We start from the raw sequence: 18,552 nt of genomic DNA on the forward strand, positions 1-18,552 counted from the left end.
AAAAGGCTTTCCCCTTCTTCTAAGAGAAACAGGGACACAGAGATGTCAGGTCACTTCCAAAAGCATTATGTCAAGATCCAATTGTCTTGAGAAATGTGTTCACCCTCAAGTTCAAGAAGAAAGGGTAGGAAGGTAAACACTTCTGCTCTTTACTAGCCATCTTCTGGACCTGAATTGTTATTTTAGCTTCTGGCCCTCTTCTAATAGGTTCCATAGATAACAAAGTCATTTGGAAAAGAACTGTTTCTGTCTCCCCTAGCTTGTAAATGACTTTAAACAGGAGGAAAATATTATTTTCCTATGCTCTCCTGAGCACACATCAATACTATGTACAGTGTGGACATTTAAAAAGTCAAATTAGCAGGAATGATTATAATCAATAATAAATATACAGTGTTATAAGTTTGCCATTTTACATATTCTATTATCATAAACCTGTAAGATAGGTGCTAATGTTTCCTTTTTTACAGATGAGGAAACAGCCTGAGAGATTAAATGAGCTGACAAATTTTCACAGCTATTAAGTTCCAGATTTTTCTGACTTTAAACTTTAAATTGTCTACATTGTGCCATCTCTCTGTCTCTTAAAGAAAATAATAATCAGCAAATGTGAATGCTATTCTTTGAAATGGGGTCATTTGATCCTGGGCAAGTCACTTATAACTCTGTTTGATTCAGTTTCCTCATCTGTAAAATGAGCTGAAGAAGGAAATGGGAAATTTGCCAGGAATACTTCCTGTAGGGTCATGAAGAGTAGGACATGACTGAAAAGAATGAACAACAAGACCTTGCTTTGGGTAACAACAATCTAAAGGCTAGGCTAGCATTCTTGTTTAAAGGATTTGAGGGTGGGAGGGGAAAAGGGAAGATAAGAAAAGTCCTACTCCAGTGACCATATTTTCATATTCTTCCCCTTCCTATTCTGACTTCAAGGCTCCTATGGAGACATTTATGAAAGCAGCTTCCTTCGTCCAGGGCAGTGCTCCCTTTCCCAGGGGAACCTCTCCCTGAACTGCCCATGCTGGCAGGGTAGTCCCGCAGAATTGGACAGTGGGAAGCAGATTATCCGAAGAACTCAGACTACGGCCACCATCCCAGAGTGTAAGCCTCATGCTCCAGTATCTCGAGTTTGCAGCACACCCCAGATACAGGCAAGCAGGAGGGGCTCAGAACAATCTCATTCAAGATCTGAGCAGTACTTGACTTTGAGTAGTGCAGAAGATCTCAGTGAGAGTGACTTTGATATGACTTGGCTGCAAAACAGAGCTAAGTCTCTGTATCTGAGAGTAACAGAGAGTGGCAAAAATGAACAGAGGCTTCCACCTCCCTACCCAGGTCCAGGGAAGCAAGTTTCAGCATTGTCTCAGGAGCCCATGGAGAAACCGTTGTGGAGACTTCGGAGGTCAGAGGAAAGTTCAGAGACTGCAGCAAAGGAGGAAGGACAAATGACTGTCTCTACTGACAATGCAGATCTTGGTCAGGAGAATCAGGACACAGTGAAAAAACTGGGCAATGCTTATTCCATCGAAGCCAGTGATCAGAACAGTAAAAACTTGGCAAATCCAGACTGGCATGATTGGCAGAGGGAGCGATGGCAACTTTGGGAGCTCCTTTCTGCTGATAATCCAGATGCCCTCCCCGAAACTCTAGTATGACCACATCCCGAACCCATCTCTCCCTCCCCATCCCATACACACACATACACACAAACTGCTATGAATGTCCGTTCTTCCCTCCAGTAGGAAAAAAGAAAGAAAAATGATGCTGTTGGACAATCAGGTGAATTCTTATTCTTGTTTTTACACCAACTAAATTAGTGATTTTTAAAATCAATACTATTTTCACTTTTAAGATTTTAATAGCACTGTTAAATGTCCATTTACAAATAATTTCTGTTGCATAGTCAGCATTTGAGAAAAAATGGAATGAAATTATCTATTTTTAACAATTGTGCCCACATTGGTTGTGTGTAAGATAAAAATCTATTGCTTTAGTATAGCTGAATGTATTTATATGTCTGCAGTTTTGATGATTGTATATTCTGCATTGAGTTATGTATGATAATCATATATATGTTCACAAGCCTAAAACAAAAGGAACAATTTTGACTATTTTCTGTTTTTGTTTTTTACTCACTGCACTTATGTTATAAGCATTGAATTCTATAGAGTGTGCACAAGCAGGTTTCTGTGCTTTTTAAATATATGTCTGTAAATAGGGGAAAGCCCTTTAGTCACTGCCTGAGAAAAACACTAAATTTAGAGAAACAGGGAAAGCTGTATTTTTTATAATAATAGTATAGGGGGAAAATATAGTCACCACAATCTTTTTTTCATATAAAAATGCTTGTGAGCAAAATTTAAAAATGGATTAATTATAAAAATATTTTTTTAGATTGCATTAGAAGATGTTCGGCTAACCAGTCAGGAGTAAGGCCGTGCCTAACAGATGGAAAAATAATTCAAAAGCCCTTCTCCCCAATCTACACTAAGCACAATTTTATATTAACAGTATATATAATATATTATATATTTATAATGTATGACTTTTATGTATTTTTCAAAACAACAAACTGGAATCCAACTCTGAAATTTTAAAGCCTAAATTAAGATATACACATTACAATTGAATGTGGCTTTTCCTTTTACCCCACAAGCATTCAGTATTAAAAACAAATAGATAAATGCAGTGCTTTGGGTATTAAAATTATGTTTGGGGAAAAATTTCAACTTTGCATATATATGATACCAAAGGCTGAGGAAATAATTTTTGGATGCTCTTAAGCTGCTTTGTGAACAACAGTAATACTTTATAGTGTTACAATATATGTTTGGGTGTTTTTCAAGTAACTATAAAATCATTTCATTTCATGGCCATTTACTTGGCAATTTACTTCAGTGTTTTAAGAAATTTTTCACTTGATAAGGTAAAGTGTATTATATATATAAATTTTTTTTTCTAAACTTGCTAGTCTTAATTTTAATGGAGATGATGACTTTTTTCAGTGATGTTGTCTTTGAGTTCTATGTGCCATATTTGAATAAAGAGCTAAGCAAACCATATCTTCTTTGGTATCAGATATCATTGAAAATTCATAAAAGAAATTGGAATATTATATCCAGAAAACTACTAATACAAATATAATATAGAACATATATGTGAGGTTACTGGGAAATAGCTAAAAAGGTAAAAAAGTGATTATTTTAGGACCCAAAGCAGGTAAGCAAACTTCCTTCCTCTCAAGTGTTCTTTCCTTGCTTCCTTGGAAGAGAGAGATGATGACAGCAATGAAAGCACTGCCCAGAGAAATTCATGCTTTGATCACTTTCTACCAACCTAGAAAGAATGCAGATATAGCCCTAGAGACAGACAGACTGTGGGACTTTCATCCAAATAATAGTCTAAATACATTAAAACAGACTTTTCAGTAGAAAAGGAGAGGAATTTGGGGGGACCATTGCAAACTCAGAAATACCATGGGAAGGAAAAGCAAAGCTCACTGGGATTTTCACTTTCCTGTAGGATTTCTATCACAGGTGATCTCTGCTCCTAACACAGGTGATCACACACAGAGACACATAAACACAGTGGAACAGATTTGGAACAAAATTTGGAACACATAGATTTGTATATAATGTATATAATATACACATATGTATATATTACAGATAATAGACATACTGTGTACATATGTATTATGTACATGCATATATATCCAGAGTTCTGGATCACCACATAGCTCTTAAAAATCTTATCTACCAATTCTATGAGTAATCAGGGATATGGTTTAGCCCTGGTGATTTAGAATCATTGAAGGTAGCAAGATACTTTCCATCTAGTTTTCATTCTTTTCAATATCAGGTAAAAAATTTCTCATAATTTTCTCAATTATTTGAGACTGTTATTCATTTCCATGGGGGGATGGGGTTGCAAGGCAATAGGGTTGACTTGCCCAAGGTTACATAGGTAATTATTATGTGTCTGAGACTGCATTTGAACTCAGGTCCTCATGACTCCAGGACCAGTATTCTATCCACTGTGCCACCAAGCTGCCCCTCAATTCCTTCTAACCTCTTTCTAGTCTAAGGATAATTTTCCTTGGTGGAGAAAACTGAAGTAAAAAAAAAAAGGAGTCTTCTGACTCCAGGTCCAGTGCTTTTTTCTCTAGGTTGCTAAATCTCAATTTTTCAATATATCTATATCTCAAATGATAGTATCACTGAGTACTTAATTTTCAGGAAGGAAAAAAGATATTTCAGTGCAGGAAACAGGAGTAGGCAGAGAGATTAAAAGGGAAACCAATGGAATGTGATGCCAACAATTATAGGTGAACAAAAAACTTTAGCTTCAGGAAGTCAACTGGGTCATTTGGAGCAAAAAAAAATTATAAATAAGTAAATAAATATATAAATAAAAAAGAATGAGAATGGGGAAAAGGATATTGATTTGATGTTTATAAAGTTATTGGATGCCTATTAGAAGATACTTGCAGCAGAGACTGGGGATGAAACTAGATGTTAGACATTAAGGAGTGGATGGTCAGTAAGTGAATCAACCTGTGGAGCTTACTCCTTCATGCCCAAGGAACAAAAAATAAGATGGTAGCTTTGTTGGTCATCAGAGTTAAGTAGAGATATTGTTTTCATTTTTGGTTGTTTCCAAGTCTAGGAAAAACTGCACTTATATGAAAGCAAAAGGAGGGAGCTACTAGGGAAGATAGACTAACAATGGTAAAGTAGAAGGGGATTCAGAAAAGGAAAAAATGAAGGACACAAGAAGAGAGGACAGATGTGGGAGTAGAAATGTGTTGAATAGGGACATAGGTAAATATAAGACTTTAGTCCACTTGACCTTTTCTTTCTAGAAAAGAAGGAACTGCTATTTTGGTCTTTATATCATACACAGGACAGATCCTTGTACATAGTACATACTTGAAAAATACATGATTTATCTAATTGATGAAATAATCATAGTTTGGATTTTATCATGTTTTAAGGTTTTAAAAAAGTTTTGCTCGCAAGAACACTGGTAAGCTAGATGGTTAAATATGAGTGCCTCCATTTTGCAGATAAGAACACTGAAGCCTACGCCAGGATTCAAGCCCAGGTTTTCTAATACCAAGCTCAGTGAGTTTTTCACTGGATTCCTGGAATCAACACATAATATTGGGAACAAGATTATCTGAAGGACTTCATTGTATATAATTATCTATAACAAGGACACCATGATCTATAACAAGGATTTTTGACCTGATATGCATGAGTGTTCAAGGACTGAGTGGATAAATTTCAAGGGGTGGGTGTGAATGTGATCTTGGATTGGAAAAAAAGATTTATTTGTACTAATCTCTAGTATATAATTTAAACTTCTTTTGTTGTATATTTTCTTTTCTTTTTTAATTATATGCAAAATTAGTTTTACATAGTCATCTTTTTGTAAGCTTTTGAGCTACACATTTTTCTACTCTCCCTTCCCTCCCCACTCTCCCTTCCCCACAATGAGTGATCTGATATTATGCATAAATAATCATGTATTTAAACTTTTAAAAAATTATTCTGTATCCCAGAATAGGTGGGATATCACAAACATCTCATTATAATAGGTTACACTGTTACAGATATAAAGCTAACTCTAAAGAGTTACAGTATTCCAAAAAAAATAAAGAGTTACAGTATCCAAGTTTACCCTCCAAATAAAAGCATCCCAGATATGTAAAAATAAAAATATAAAAAAATCCTAGATTTATTAAAACTATCTTTCTGGGGCGGCTAGGTGGCGCAGTGGATAGAGTACTGGCCCTGGAGTCAGGAATCCCTGAGTTCAAATCCGGCCTCAGACACTTAATAACTACCTAGCTGTGTGGTAGCCTTGGGCAAGCTACTTAACCCCATTGCCTTACAAAAATTTAAAAAAAAACACAACCCCCCCCTATCTTTCCTGCTGGCCTAATATTGAATAAAATATGATTGAATGACAGAGTACCATTCTCAGCTTTAGGTGGTACTAATGATTGAAGGTGGGGGGAGGAGAAAGATTCCCAGGAAAAGATATGCTTTCCAAGAGCATTAAACATGGAATGGGACAATGAAGAAAATGGGGCAATGAAGAAGATGGGACCATCAGGAGAAGAGAACTACAGGGTGAAACCTTAAATCACAGTAACCACAAAGAAGACCACAGCAATCTAATCTCCTATGCAAACAATTACCTCCACAGTTCCAACTCCATTAATTTCCTGCCTAGTTTCATTAGAGTGTGTGGTCTAATAGATCCAATAGATTTTTCGAATCTAATAAATTTGAAAAAGACTAGGTGGCTCATTGGTCAATGTCCAGGGACCAGTTATGTAATTTGGACAGAAACGGAAATAATTCCTTTGTGAGAGAAAGTAACGGCAATATCAACAACTTAGTTGGAACCTATCATATGTAATCATATGTTCAGGAAAAGTAGATTGGGAATGTAATGGTTGTGATTATCATATGTAATAAGACCAATATCTTTCTACCAGCTCCCCTTTTTACCGTTTCACAATATACTTTTGGATTTATAATTGATCTGGGGTTTGGGGTAGAACACTCAAGCTATGCTTACTGTAATGCAGTTTTCTAGTGGCTTCTTACAGTATTGATGTGACTTCTTAATTATCTAGGAACATAAAAAGTGACCCCCCCCACACACAAAGTTAGTGCCCTTCCAATTTGGTGAATCGCCATACTTTGCCCCATAGACACATGGAGATGTGGTGGATTGCATTTACTGAAATTAAGTGCCACTGTATCTTCATTGCATATCCTTACTGTGTTAGGGCTAAGTAAATTTTCTGTTAACTATTCAATGACCAAAAGAGCCAGCCACATTCAGTCCAAATATCAAATCTCAGCAAGTGGTAGCAAGAGGCTCGACCCTAACTAAATATCTAATGTAGGGGGTAGGAATGATACACTCCTTTTCCTGACTCTGTCATTTATGAGTGGAACAGGTGATCATTAGGGCAAAATGTTGTATGCACTATCATATATGGATACAGTAATAGATGGTTTTATTTAATTTTATTATAACCAAATGGTTAAATTTAGATTCAGGAAGTGTCTCCACACAAAATAAGGGGCTATGAGTTTTAAAAAATTAAAAAAGACATCAATAAAATATTTGATTTTTTTAATTTCTACTTAATGAATCAGGGGTGAAACTACTCAAATGCAAGTGTTTCAAATTCACAGAGTACTAGAAACTGCAGGGTTAGTAGAAGATACAAGGTTTCAGGAGAGTAGCAATATTATCTTAGGCAACAAGTGAGTCAAGTGTATCTTTTAGATACTCTTTGGGATCAATCACATTTGAGTTACAAAGTTTTTCAGATCTTTGATCACATCTTTTGATCAGCCTGAACTTTGATCACATCTGTGTGTTTTGATATTTGGACATTAATGAACTGCCAATGAGCCTTAAACATTCTTCCTATCTACTAGATTTCTGATCCTTGGCCTCAAGAAACTTTTTTACTGGTTTTTGGATCCTTGCCAATGATCCTAACAACCACTGCAATCTTCTGAGAAGGTCAGGGAGATGATGTGAGACTAGTTTCAAAAGCAAATAAAAACAGAATCCCTTAACTATATTTAAGGATCTCTGCAGTCATGTATTAACTTAGAAAAAAATCACATGTTAATATGTTCAATTTATTTTTAAAAGATATACCAATTACATTTTAATCTGGTTCCAGTGTTGCTGGTCCACCATTGACCCCTCTGAAACAGGATACTACTCATATTTACTCAAGTTACCTCCAAATTCATGAAAAAAAGTCAAATTAGTTTAAAGCATTTAGCATAGTTCTTAAAATAATTTCATTTATTCAAAGAAGGTCTTTATAGAACCTATTGTTTATTTGGGAAATATAATGACCATGGGCAGGGACATTTGTTGTTTGTTTTATGTTTTTTCTCCTCTGTCCTCCTGGTACCCAAAAGAAAGGGGAAAAAATTGCCAACTTGACAAGGAGGAGACCAGATCCTCCTGTGGGAACACAGTTAGCTTCATTGGAAGTATTTGGTTCCTTTGACTCTGCCTCCTGGCAACTTGTCAGAAGAATTACCATGGATGTTAGGGTACAATTTAGCCAAGTTCCCCAGAGCTGTATTATGGAAACATTCAACACTGACAAACACCAAGAAGTAGAATAATTATCTTTATCTTGTTGAGACAGCCCTGTATCAATTTTTTGACATTTCTAGAAGGCTTATGATAAAATTTAATTAACAGAGAGAGAACACAAGAATGTTCAATGGAAGGAACTTATCATAGGCAAGGATTTTTCTATAACCAGTGGCATTTAAAAGAGGGATATTCACTCTGTAAGAAAGGTTTCCTGTGTCTGACACCATTTTCTGAATTGATTTAATCAGTTTTGCCCTTTTGTCATCAGTCATCCAAGTAGAATACATTAGGGGAGGTATAAAAAGTCAGAAAAAAAGCAAGGTTTTCTCAGGCAACTCCATACAGAGAACCATAACATTACCAGAACCAGAATCAGAATCAGAATCAGAACCAGAACAGAATTGTAGAGCTGGCAATCAGAAACAATGGACTTCAAAAGCTTCAAATACAGATCAATTGGAAGTCATGGCAACCACACAAACATCAAGATGTGCAAAGTAAAACCAGTAAATAGTCTTGATCATTGGGGTAGGGGAAGCAAGTACTTAAAAAGATATTATAGAAGCAATAGGGCCTACTGGTCAAGTCAATTCACTAATGTGCAATTCAAAAATTCTGAGAGTGAGTTTCCATGAGGCTGGCAGAAGGTAAGTAAGCCCCAGACTGATCTCTGCCAAATTGAATACATTCTTCAATGTCTTGGGTTCAAAATCTCAAATCTGATCACAGTGAATCCTGATTAGAGAGGCCATACATTGACAATCACTTTGTGCTTAAATTCTGTAGCTATTGTGGAAGCTTTTTAATTTCTGGTTGGATAGGTTCATTTTACTGAGTGAACTAGATTCTAATCCCTGTCTGGACAGAAGATTCTTATAGGATTGGTTATGGTTCTGTGCAATCCTCTGTTGGGAAGCTCAGTGTTCTGCATCAGGTGTCCTCTAGGAAACTAGTCCTTTGCTCCCAGGTGCCATAATCCTTTCTCTTGCTTTATGTCATTATTTTGTAGGTCTTCAATTGTCCATGGATAATCCAAGAAGGGAGAATTGGTACAGTACTACATTTGTTTCCACTAATGGCTCTCTTTCTTGTGCCTAGTTCCCTCTTATCACAAATTATCTTTATTACTACAAATCCCTTTTATCAAATATATCATGATGAGACCAAATATATCATATATGAGACCTAAGAAATATGGCATCTTCACCTATATTTGTCTTCCCTCCCAGGTAATGCATCATATATTCAACTCTTATCTCTACTCTAGCTCTGGCTGGGGACATTCAATTAGCCTTTTTTTAAAGTTTTTTGTAGGGCATACAGGGTTAAGTGGCTTGCCCAAGGCCACACAGCTAGGTAATTATTAAGTGTTTGAGACTGGATTTGAACCCAGGTACTCCTGACTCCAAGGTCGGTGCTCTGTCCACTACGCCACCTAGCTGCCCCTCAATTAGCCTTTGCCTGAATCTCTCTGTGACTTGCTACTCACTCATATTAAGAATTAAGTTTAGTTATTTATATAATACAGTTTACTTCAAAACCAAGAATTTGTGAGCCAGTTTCACTCTTACAGATCTTTCCTGGAAAGTATAATAAATTTCTTAACTGTCTTGCTATAAACTGACCTCAAGCCCTTAAAGGTGACAACAGGGTATTATAAAAAGAACTTCGTGGGGCGGCTAGGTGGCGCAGTGGATAGAGCACCAGCCCTGGAGTCAGGAGTACCTGAGTTCAAATCCAGCCTCAGAAACACTACCTAGCTTTGTGGTCTTGCGCAAGTCATTTAAACCCCACTGCCTTGCAAAAAAAAAAAAGGACTTTGTGTGTCTGCAGAAGTCAGAACTGGTACTTAGGTGAAGCATAAAGATCTTAAGAGGCTGATCACATCTCTCACTCCAAGGATGTTCAAATAATGACAAAGGATTTGGACCAGATTGCTCCCATTTGTCATTTCTTTTTTTTAATAATTCTCAGTCATATGCTCATGGGTGAAATTCTTGAAAGACTTCATAGTGAGTTCTTCAAAATTTGTCATTTGTAGTCACTGGATCCTCAAAATATCTTCATCTCTTGAAAATTCTTGGGACATATTCAGGTGATGAGCTTTCTGAACTCTTAGGGTCCACATTCACTTCCTTGTTAGATAGTACAAGACCAATATAATTTCCAGGAATTCTCTATAACTGGCAAGAGTCCTAGGTCAGCCTTATCAGTTGAAACTCCATTCTGATGCTTTAAATAGTCTTTCTTTTTTTTGTTGTTTTGTTGTTTTTTAGGTTTTTTGCAAGGCAAATAGGGTTAAGTGGCTTGCCCAAGGCCACACAGCTAGGTAATTATTAAGTGTCTGAGACAGAGAACCCAGGTACTCCTGACTCCAAGGCCAGGTGCTTTTATCCATTACGCCACCTAGCCGCCCCTATTTTCTATATAGTTTTGACAGCAAAACAATAGAAACAATTACTGCAAAGATGTTATTCTCCTATTATCAGTGTTCTTCTAATTCTATCTGCACTTATTTTGCTTATACAAAAGCTTATAAATTTTATAATCTATTTAGCTTTTATAATTATAGCTACTTTATTTTGGTTAAAATCCCTAGCTATTTGTGTACAGGTAATCTTTCATTCTCTTTTGCTTATTTGTCTGTTCTTTTTTTAAGGTCATTTTATATTTAAACATATTTTAAGATGTCGGTCTAAACCTAATTTCTCTCAACACTTATTTCTCTTTTTCCAGAAATACTTTTTAAATAAGGAATGTCACCTCATCCCCTTGTAGTTAATTTTTAAGGTTTATTGATCACTAAGCAACTGTCCATTTTTGAGTACTGCTGACATCTTTCCTATGTGCTGCTTTATTCCCATTCCATGATGAACAAACTTTCCTTCATTTTGGACTACTTTCTTAGAATCTTTCCATCTACTTATATTTACTGAGACTTGGCTCCTCTCAAGTCCCAGCTAAAATTCCGTCTTCTACATTAAGCCTTTTGCAATCCCCTAGTAATGCTAATTCTCTCTATGGATTATTTCAATTTATCATATTATATATATCTGTATGTGCCCATGTATGTGTACATCTTGTTTGTGTGTAGTTCTTTACATCTTCTCTTCCTTATTATTAGACTGAGTTTCTTGAGAACAAGGTCTTTTACCTTCTGTATTTCCAGCACTTGGCACTATTCCAGGAACAGAGTAGGCAAGTAATATTTCTTGACTGATTCCACCATTCACTTACTCCTACTCACATCCTCAACAGTCTTTATTTCTCCCCTAAGCACTAGAGTTATGTAACTGCTTATTGGACATTGGAAATTGGATGTCCCTGTGGCATACCAAACTCAACACATCCACAAGGGAACTCATTTATCTTTCTCTCAAACTCACTACTCTTCCAAATGTTCCTATTTCTGTCAAAGAAATTCCACCATCATTCTTCTAGTCTCTCAAGTTCATAACTGAGGTGTTATCCTCAGTTCTTTAATCTTCCTTACCCCTCATATCCAGTCATTCACCAAATCTTGTCACTTCTACCTGCTCAAACTCTTATATCTCACTCTTTCTTTTTATTATACAAACACCTCCTTCCTTCATGTTCTTATTACCTCTTACCTAGATTATTACAAGTCTCCTAATTGGTGTGCATGCAAGAATCCTTCTTCACTTCACTTCCTTCACACAAAGTGATTTTCTTGAAGAATGAATGTGACTATTTCATTCCCCTATTCAACAAAATTCAGTCCAAGGCCACACAGCTAGGTCATTATTAAGTGTCTGAGGCAAAATTTGAACTCAGGTCCTCCTGACTCCAGGGCCGGTACTCTACCCACTGTGCCACCTAGCTGCCCCCAGCATTTAGCCTCTTTGACTACCTTGTATTTTTTTTTTCTACTGGCCCTGAAGTCAAGAAGTTCAAATCTGGTCTAAGTCACTGGACATATACTAGCTATGTGACCTTGGGCAAGTCACTTCACCCTGATTCCATCACATCCAGGGCCATCTCTAGTTGTCCTGATACATCTGGTCCCTGACCTAGATGACTCTGGAGAAGAAAGTGAGGCTGGTGACAGCATAGCACCACCTCACTCAAATCCAATTTGCTTGCTTTGTGATGGCATCACCTCCCTGATGTCATGGCCTACTTTGAGAATGAAGGGGGGCGGGGAATCACCTCACATTTTTTATTTGTTTGTTTGTAGGTTTGTTAGGTTTTGCAAAGCAGTGGGGTTAAATGACTTGCCCAAGGCCACACAGCTAGGTAATTATTAAGTGTTTGAGGCTGGATTTGAACTCAGGTACTCCTGACTCCAGGGCCAGTACTCTATCCACTGTGCCATCTAGCCACCCCCTCATATTTATTTTTTAAAATGTGTTCTGTATTTACTTACATGTGCACTTGCTGGGTTTTCTGTTAGAATGTAAACTCATCGCAAGGAAGGAAGATTTCCTTTTCTTTCTATTCATACTGCTAATGTCTAACATGTGCCTAGTTCATAGTAGGCACTTAATATTTTTATTAATTACTCAACTACTCTTCCTTGATAATTTCTATTTTTAATTAGTATTCAATATTATTCATAGTTCATCTTTATAATACATTTTAAGACCAGATGATACTCAGACCCTCCAAGTTTGAAGAATGATTTCTGGAACTACTGTGTCCACACCTTGTTCTATCCCCAGGCAGTAAGATTTGAACTGGGTTCCATCTTAGGGATGTGGCAAATAATAAAAGTGGGATTATTTTTATATTTTTTTGGTTTATTATTGACAATTGTGGTAAACCCTTATACTCAACCAGGTATAAGATAATAGCGTAAAATCAGTCCATTGCAGAGTCCCATGCAATCTGGTAAAAACTAGCAAAATTTCCCTTAAAATACTGCCAGCAAAATAGAATACTAACTTATTTCCTGAGTCTGTGCATTTTGATTATTTCAGGAAAATCTCTTAATTGTCATATAAAAACTAGACTATTGAAAATGCATTCTCCAGCACGGATCACAGGAACTGCTTGATAGCCGTGGCCCACCGTGAAGAAATGCAGCAGAGGCTCATAATCCTCTGTAAATGGGGAGCATGACCACGTTCAGCCCACTCCCACTTCTGCAAGGCCTCACCCTCTCTATGCTCGCACCTGGAGAAATGAAATGTCCTTTTGACTTCTACAGAGTTACTTAATCCGTGCAATCCCCTCCAATAGAATCTAAATTCCTTGAGGGTATAAACCAAGCAAAAGTAACCGAAGTTTGTAGAGGCAAAAAAACCCCCCAGCGGCCTAAGAGAGCGAAACTACACAACCCAGGATGCAACACGGCCCAGAAGGGCGCGTTTCCCCTCCGTTTCCCACGCTTTGCATTCTGGGAGTGGTAGTCTGTGCTTCCCTCCTCCCCCAGAGTGGGCGAGACTATTCCTAGTTTCAGTGCAAGGTCCCTTTACCTGGTGGATCCGTAATGCTTCTCCCCGCCACCCGAACGCCGGGGACGGGGCCGAAGCCGTCTTACTTGACTCATCCCGGCCAAAGCTTCCCCCCCCCCCCCCCCCCGCGAATTCCAGAGAAGACGCCAAAAGCCGGTTACTGTGGAAACGGCGTTCTTTCCGGAGCGGTTGCGAAGAGTGAAGGGTCGCATCTGGGTAAGGACAATTCCGTTTCCGGTTCCGGTCGGGGGTTTTCTGGGTGCCTTGAGGGACAGTGGCTAAGGTGAAAAGCAAAGTGGCACAGCTTTTAAGGGAAGCTAAAGAGTTTGAGCTTTTCCCACCGCCTCCTTACTGATGAATTAAACCACTATAAACTTAGAAAAAACAGAATTGTGATTAATAATTGGAAAACATACATAACGGGGAAAGTCTAAAAGAAATTCAAAGGGCATGTTCCCCTATACCAGCGGATTATCGAAATATCCCTCAGGCTGAAATGTGCAGAAATGGAAGTGAAGAATCGCCAAGTAAATTATGCTCAAGATATCTGGGGTCCGAGCATCACAACTCTTCCCTGGTTCAACCAATTCTGGTACAAGTATTGCTGAATTTGAAGTATTTGAAGCCTGGATGGAATGGCAACCTGAGGAGCAGGCCTGGTACTCCTACATCAACTTTGAACTGAAATATAAAGAGGTGGATTGGGCACACAGCATATATGAAAGATTTGACCTTGTGCACCCTTGATATTATTAAGAACTGGGTCAAATCTTTGAAGAAAAATATTTCTACTTTCCTCATGCAAGTAAAATATATGAAAGGTCTGTAGAATTCTTTGGAGATGAGCATGTGGATGAACACCTCCCTGTGGCCTTTGCAAAATTTAAATAAAGTAAGAAAGGATCTGAAAGGGTCTGAGTGATCTACAAACATGCCTTGGATAAAATTTCAAAGCAGGAAGCTCAGACACTCTTCAAAAATTAGACAACCTTAGAAAAGAAATTTGGGGATAAGTGAGGTATTGAAGATAACATTATGAGCAAATGGAGATCCCAGTATTTATTAAGAGGAAGTGAAAGCTAATCCAAACAATTATGATTCCTGGTTTGGTTATTTGGGTAGAAGTGATATGAAACTAAACATTGTTTGAGAGGTACTGTATTTCCCTATGTATAAGATGCACCCTTTTGGGGTGGCTAGGTGGCACAGTGCATAGATAGCACTGGCCCTGGAGTCAGGAATACCTGAGTTCAAATCCAGCCTCAAACACTTAATAATTACCTAGCTGTGTGGCCTTGGGCAAACCACTTAAACCCAATGCTTTGTAAAAACCTTAAAAAAAAAGATGCACCCTTTTTCAAAAAATTTGGGGTCTAAAAACTGGGAGTGTCTTATCCTATGGTTGTAGTTTTTTTGTGTTTTTTTTTTTACTGGAATTTCCTGGGGTTTTTCTGTGTGTGTGCTTATTTTTGCACTTATTGTAGATTTTTTTTTACTTTAATTTCCTGCTTTTTTGTGCTTTGCGCTCATTGTTTCACATTTGTTACCAGTATATTAGGTGATGTTTTGCCATGTTCTGCCCAGAAATGTCTCAGAAAAGATTTTCATACAGTGCTGAGTTCAAGTTCAGTGTAATCCAGTTTGCAAAAGTCAAAGATTTGACCCAGTTCTTAATAATATCAAGGGTGCACAGCTAGGTGGCGCAGTGGATAGAGTACTGGCCCTGGAGTCAGGAGTACCTGAGTTCAAATCTGGCCTCAGACACTTAATAATTACCTAGCTTTAATTAACCCCACTGCCTTGCAAAATACTAAAAAAAAAAAAAAAGTAAATGGAAATCATGCTGCTGAATGTAAGCTTGGACTTCCTCCAACTGAGACTGGCTATGGGAAGAAGAAATCTGACTGAAAACACCCCAGCAGAAGAAGGCCATGAGAGGCAAATCGGCCAATGGCCTTAGGTAGGGAATTTAAGCGGTAGATTGAAGAACAAAGGGCAATTGGAATTCCTGTATCCACAAAGATGGTTCACCATGAGGCAAAAAGAATTGTTGATGAAAAAGAAGTTACAGATTTCAAAGGACATAATTGGTTCTTCAGGTTTATGAAATGGAATGGACTAAGCATGTATCCATGCACCAGACTTGCCCAAAAGATGCCTCAAAGCTATGAGCAGAAGTTCCTTGAATTTCATGATGAATAAAACTTGAGTTCAATAATTTTATGTAAAACATTTTTTTTCAAATTTTTGGGCCCCAAATTTAAGGTGCATCTTATACATGGGGAAAGGATCCAGAGAGGACCAGACAGAATGTTTGGGGGGGGGGTGGCTAGGTGGCGCAGTAGATAGAGCACCATTCCTGGAGTCAGGAGTATCTGAGTTCAAATCTGACCTCAGACACTTAATAATTACCTGTGTGGCCTTGGGCAAGCCACTTAACCCTATTTGCCTTACAAAAACTAAGAAATAAATAAATGAATGAATGAATGAATAATGAATGAATGAATGTTTGGATTTGATTCCTTGTAAAAAGTATATATTTGCCAAAATATGGCTATGGTATGCCCAGTTTGAAATAAAACAGAAAAAAATTATCATTTGCCAAAAGAACTTTAAGAACTTCTATTGGCAAGTATACTAAAAACAAATTGCTTCAAGTCCACACTGAATTGGAGCTGCAGCTTCTAGAATCTCACTAGTGGCAGAAACTTTATGAAAAGTTCCTGGAATTTGTCCCAGAAAATTACAGGTCACAGATCAGATTTGATGAGTTAGAGAAAATTTTTGGAGTTATTGAGAAAATCTGGACAATATATGAATTGGCTATTAGCCATTTAGACATGCCAGTGGTGTTTTGGAAATCCTACATTGATTTTGAATTTGAACAAGAAGAATCTGAAAAACAAGAAGTCTTTACTGGAGATTACTGCAACAAACACAAGTCAAAGTTTGGATCAGTTTTGCTCAATTTGAGCTGTCTACAGAAAATGAAGTTTAATTACATGCAGACAAATTTAAAAGGAAGCCAAGAAAACTATGAGAAACTGAAGAGAAGGAAGAAAGATTCATGTTATAATCCTGGTGAAATTATGAAGATGATTATAAAACAGAATCTCATGAGAGAGTGGATAAATTCATGCTAGACAAAGTTGAGAAGAAAAAAGGCAGGCAGAAGATGGGTCTGATGCTGACTGGAAAGAGTACTATGATTATTACCTTTCCAGAAGATGCTGCAAACCAGCCCAAACTCAAATTGTTGGCAATAGTCAAATTTAGAAAGAAATGACAAGAAAAGGATACTGTAGAACAAGACCCAGATAGTAACAGATGAGAGTGAATCTTGTTTTTTCCTTGTACTTTTTAGTTGCTTTTATTTTTATATTTATAAAATATATTTAATATATATTTTATAAATTCTTCAATTACTGTGAATTAGGAATCTTCTATGCACATATTTTATTACTGTACCTTTTCATGCTTTTTATAAAATGCTAAATAGCGAGGAGATATAGAGGATATAAAACATTAAAATTTAAAGGACACAGTTTTATCTGTTTTATACATAATATTTACTGTCTTTTCAAAATACAGAATGTTTAGATGTCTGAGATTGGTTTGATTATATAGTTTTACTTCTGAAATGTCTTATTGTCAGGTAGCAAATATTAAGCTTTCATTTTTCTATACTATTCCGTGTTAAAAGAACCAATGTGTCATTTTTATTGTGTAAACTATAGACTATATCTTATTTTTTTAATACATATACAGTTCTTTATGGAAAATTGTTGACTGTACTCAGATGATTACAAACATTGAGAGCAGAAACATGATAAAAATTATTCAACTTCAGCTAAACTGATTTAGAGTACTAGAGTCAGGAAGGCCCAAATGTGAATTATCTACATGTTGTATAATATTTGGGAAAATCTCTTAATTTTTAATGCCTATTTCTCATCTGTAAACTGGAAATAATAATACCACCTACCTGTTAGGACCGAGGATCAAGTGAGAAAATATATGTCAAGTACATACTTTGAGACAATAAGATAGCACAGCCTGGAGTAAGTAATACTGATCTTCCTAAGTTCAAATCTCATCTGACATCTATGTAGCTGTGTGATGCTGAGCAAGTCACTCTGTTTGCCTTAGTTTCTTCATCTATAAAATGAACTGGAGAAGGAAAATCACTCTTAATATCTGCCAACCCCCCCACCCTAAAACTCAAATGGAGTCATAAAGAGTCAGGACTGATCAACAAATACCAAACAGAAACAAGCAGTAATCATTTGTCAAGCATTGTATGAGATTGAAGATACAAAGAAGGAACAAAATTATTTTAAAAAACTGCCAACTAGGGTTGTAGAAATAAATTTGGTTATAATTATATTGACTTATGTATAAGAATAACATATCATGGAATCATAAAATTTGAAATGGAAGGTACCTTAGAAGTCATTTAGTCCCATCCATATATGAACAAGAACTCTCTTCAACATATCTAGCAAGTGGTCATCCAAATTTTTGCTTTGAAGATCTTCAGGGAAGGGAAACATATCCTCTCAAGGTAGACCATAACTGTTAAGATGTTTCAGGAATAATCTTTCTTCCATATGATAGCCTTTTAAGTACAGTAATATTTGTTAACTTCCTAATTTGTCAAACCTGTTACTTGTTGCATTCTGATAAGAAAAAAAAAATGTTTCATCAATCTGTGCTTGTTTGCAACTCATCAAACTTAGTCTTAGAACTTGTATGAATAGCAATGTCATCTAAGAGAAAATTCTTGTCACTTGTCTCTTGCTTGCTACATGGTGCCCCTCTCTCTCAGTGAATCTATCATCAGTCTCAGAGTAGCTCCTAAACAGTGAAGAAACCCAGACTAAGCCCACTATACTTTCAAACAGCTATCATGTCCCCAAGTCTTCTCTGGGTTAAATAACTCCACTTTCCCTTATATGTATGTATATATGTATGT

The 18,552-nt window shown here is 36.9% G+C and overlaps 1 protein-coding gene, 1 long non-coding RNA gene and 2 pseudogenes across 5 annotated transcripts in view; 3 read left to right on the top strand and 1 right to left on the bottom strand.

The window, feature by feature from the left end:
• ARHGAP6 (Rho GTPase activating protein 6) overlaps window positions 1–9,495 on the top strand; it is a 348,047-nt gene extending 338,552 nt beyond the window's left edge. For all 4 annotated transcript variants that reach the window (XM_074192457.1, XM_074192459.1, XM_074192458.1 and 1 more), the window contains one exon: window positions 934–9,495. In XM_074192457.1, the coding sequence (XP_074048558.1) occupies window positions 934–1,655 (722 nt within the window). In that variant the 3' untranslated portion in view covers window positions 1,656–9,495. The remainder of the gene's footprint in view (window positions 1–933) is intronic.
• Window positions 1–13,672, bottom strand: part of LOC141491479 (uncharacterized) — an 80,097-nt gene extending 66,425 nt beyond the window's left edge. Inside the window, exon 1 of the long non-coding RNA XR_012469621.1 lies at window positions 13,599–13,672. This is a non-coding gene — a long non-coding RNA (uncharacterized LOC141491479). The remainder of the gene's footprint in view (window positions 1–13,598) is intronic.
• A 411-nt stretch (window positions 13,673–14,083) lies between these two features.
• On the top strand, window positions 14,084–14,727 carry LOC141491476 (crooked neck-like protein 1; annotated as a pseudogene).
• Window positions 14,728–16,074: 1,347 nt separating this feature from the next.
• LOC141492364 (crooked neck-like protein 1) lies at window positions 16,075–16,908 on the top strand (annotated as a pseudogene).
• The last annotated feature ends 1,644 nt before the right edge of the window (window positions 16,909–18,552 follow it).

The sequence above is a fragment of the Macrotis lagotis genome, chromosome 6, assembly GCF_037893015.1.
Source record: "Macrotis lagotis isolate mMagLag1 chromosome 6, bilby.v1.9.chrom.fasta, whole genome shotgun sequence".
In the NCBI taxonomy this organism is placed as follows: domain Eukaryota; kingdom Metazoa; phylum Chordata; class Mammalia; order Peramelemorphia; family Peramelidae; genus Macrotis; species Macrotis lagotis.